Below are 1,989 nucleotides of genomic sequence, written 5' to 3'. Positions count from 1 at the left end.
ATGTATATATGTATATATATATATATATATATATATATGTATATGTATATTTATATAAAGAGAGAGAGAGAGAGAAAGAGGTGTCAAAATGGTTCTCTAACTCTTTGTTAGTGTTATTTTAGTCCCAAAGTTTACAGAAGTTTCAATTTATTCCGTCTCTTTTAAAGGGGGCCAAAATAGTCCTCCCTTGGGACTATTTCAACTCATATTAAAATAGTATGAGTACTAATTTGCTTTTTTTGTAGTTCCTGGGACTAAAATGAACTCATGTAAATAGTGAAGGGTCTATTTTTGACACTTCACTCTATATATATATATATTTCATGCAAACTCATTTAGTATTATTGCAGATATGCAAATGCACCCAATGCTTATTTTACTGGCTATTATACTAGCCGGCCAACATTCAAGAGATTTGTTCGAGTGTTAAGTGCTTATTACCTGGTGCGGTGCATATTTGTGCACATTTTATTGCTTTTTTTTTTACTCTCACAAGCTAGTTGAGTTTCACTGTAATATACATAATCTTAAATAGGCTGCACGGCAACTAGAGTTTCTCGTAGGACGGAAACATTCTGGTCCATTGACATTTCCCTTGGGAGAGGCTTTGGCTGTTGCTCAGCATCATGATGCTATCTCTGGCACTTCATTACTCCATGTAACAAATGACTATACAAAACGCCTTGCTTATGGAGCTTCTCAGGTTTGCATCTTGTTTTCTGCACAGTGCCTTTTTATGGTTGCTTTATTTATGTGGCTATCTTTTTTGTTATCTCTTTCTTAGGCATTTCATAAGATTTTCTATTATTGTTTGATTTTATAGGCTGAGATGGTTATTGACCTTGCTATTCCTTGTCTTTCTATTCCGACTGAGAAATGTGCTTCCAATTCCTCATCAATAAAGTTAAGCCAGGTATGAAGCTTGTGAATCTTCATTGATTATCGTCAACTGTCTTTTAACTAGAAATAATTTGGCAAATTTTTTATATACTACCTTATCTAGTTGTAGTGGGAACTCGTGCTTATTTTTTCTGAGAACTCTAAAGTATGTCTTTGTTATATCAGTTTTGCCTTATTGTAGATTTAGTTTGGATCTTTTCTTTTTTTTTTCTTGAACATTATCTGAGAATAGGGACAAGTCATGCGGAGTTCAGTTTGAATTTTATGCATAATTTGATAATGCTTTTCATTTAAGCAAACATCTGTATAAGATATAGGATATCAAAAGAGCGACCAAGGATTAATGGACATACTTGTAATGCTCTTACTCTCTAAAAGATTGGTCCAGTCAAATCTTATATATATATATATATATATATATACACATACATACAGACATATTAAAGGTGAAATCGATAATTGGTCTAGTGCTACTCGCTGCTGTCGGTCAACTTTTTTTTCGATTGATTAATTATGAAAATATAGTATACGGAAATAATTTTTGAAATTTAATTTAAGTATAAGAGGTATATAGTTTAGGTTTTGAAAGTAGTATGTTTTAAAATGAGACCAAATAGATTTCATTCGTCCAATAGTTTGCATAATCGTGCCTGATACCGCGAATACTACACCCTCCCGAAAGATAAGTGTTGACCTCGGCGATAGACCCAATCCAGCAAACTAAGAGATTTATGACATTCGTTTAGTCTGCGAACCTTTTATATATGACCGACAAGTTCCCCTATTTAATACAAAGATTAAATAGGGTTTATTTTATCTGGGTTCCAAGTTCTCTATAGAGGCAAACCCCTATAGTTAATTACATCCCAAATGACGGGAGTCATTTGAGAAAACTCTCGATAATGATCAATGGTTCTAGTCTTCAAGAATTCAAGGTTCAGGTTTTCAAAGTAGGACGTAGAAGAGCAAATGGGAGTGGCTCAAACATGAACAGTTATTTCAGGAGTCCAAAGGAAAGAAAAGGTAGGGGATGTCACAGATCCTGAGGAGAACCCTCAGTGACTTCCCAAACTATCCTAATGTGTGGCT

General features: G+C 33.9%; 1 protein-coding gene across 1 annotated transcript in view; it reads left to right on the top strand.

Annotated features, from left to right (window-relative positions):
- Positions 1-1,989, top strand: part of LOC110021999 (alpha-mannosidase-like) — an 83,012-nt gene that overhangs the window by 22,491 nt on the left and 58,532 nt on the right. The window contains exons 8-10 of the mRNA XM_020720762.1: positions 351-444; positions 536-703; positions 824-913. Coding sequence (XP_020576421.1) covers positions 351-444; positions 536-703; positions 824-913 — 352 coding nt within the window. The remainder of the gene's footprint in view (positions 1-350; positions 445-535; positions 704-823; positions 914-1,989) is intronic.

The sequence above is a fragment of the Phalaenopsis equestris genome, unplaced genomic scaffold, assembly GCF_001263595.1.
Source record: "Phalaenopsis equestris unplaced genomic scaffold, ASM126359v1 Scaffold000002, whole genome shotgun sequence".
NCBI lineage: Eukaryota > Viridiplantae > Streptophyta > Magnoliopsida > Asparagales > Orchidaceae > Phalaenopsis > Phalaenopsis equestris.
The sequence above is the reverse complement of the archived record's forward strand: the minus strand, read 5'-3'. Positions and strand labels throughout refer to the sequence as shown.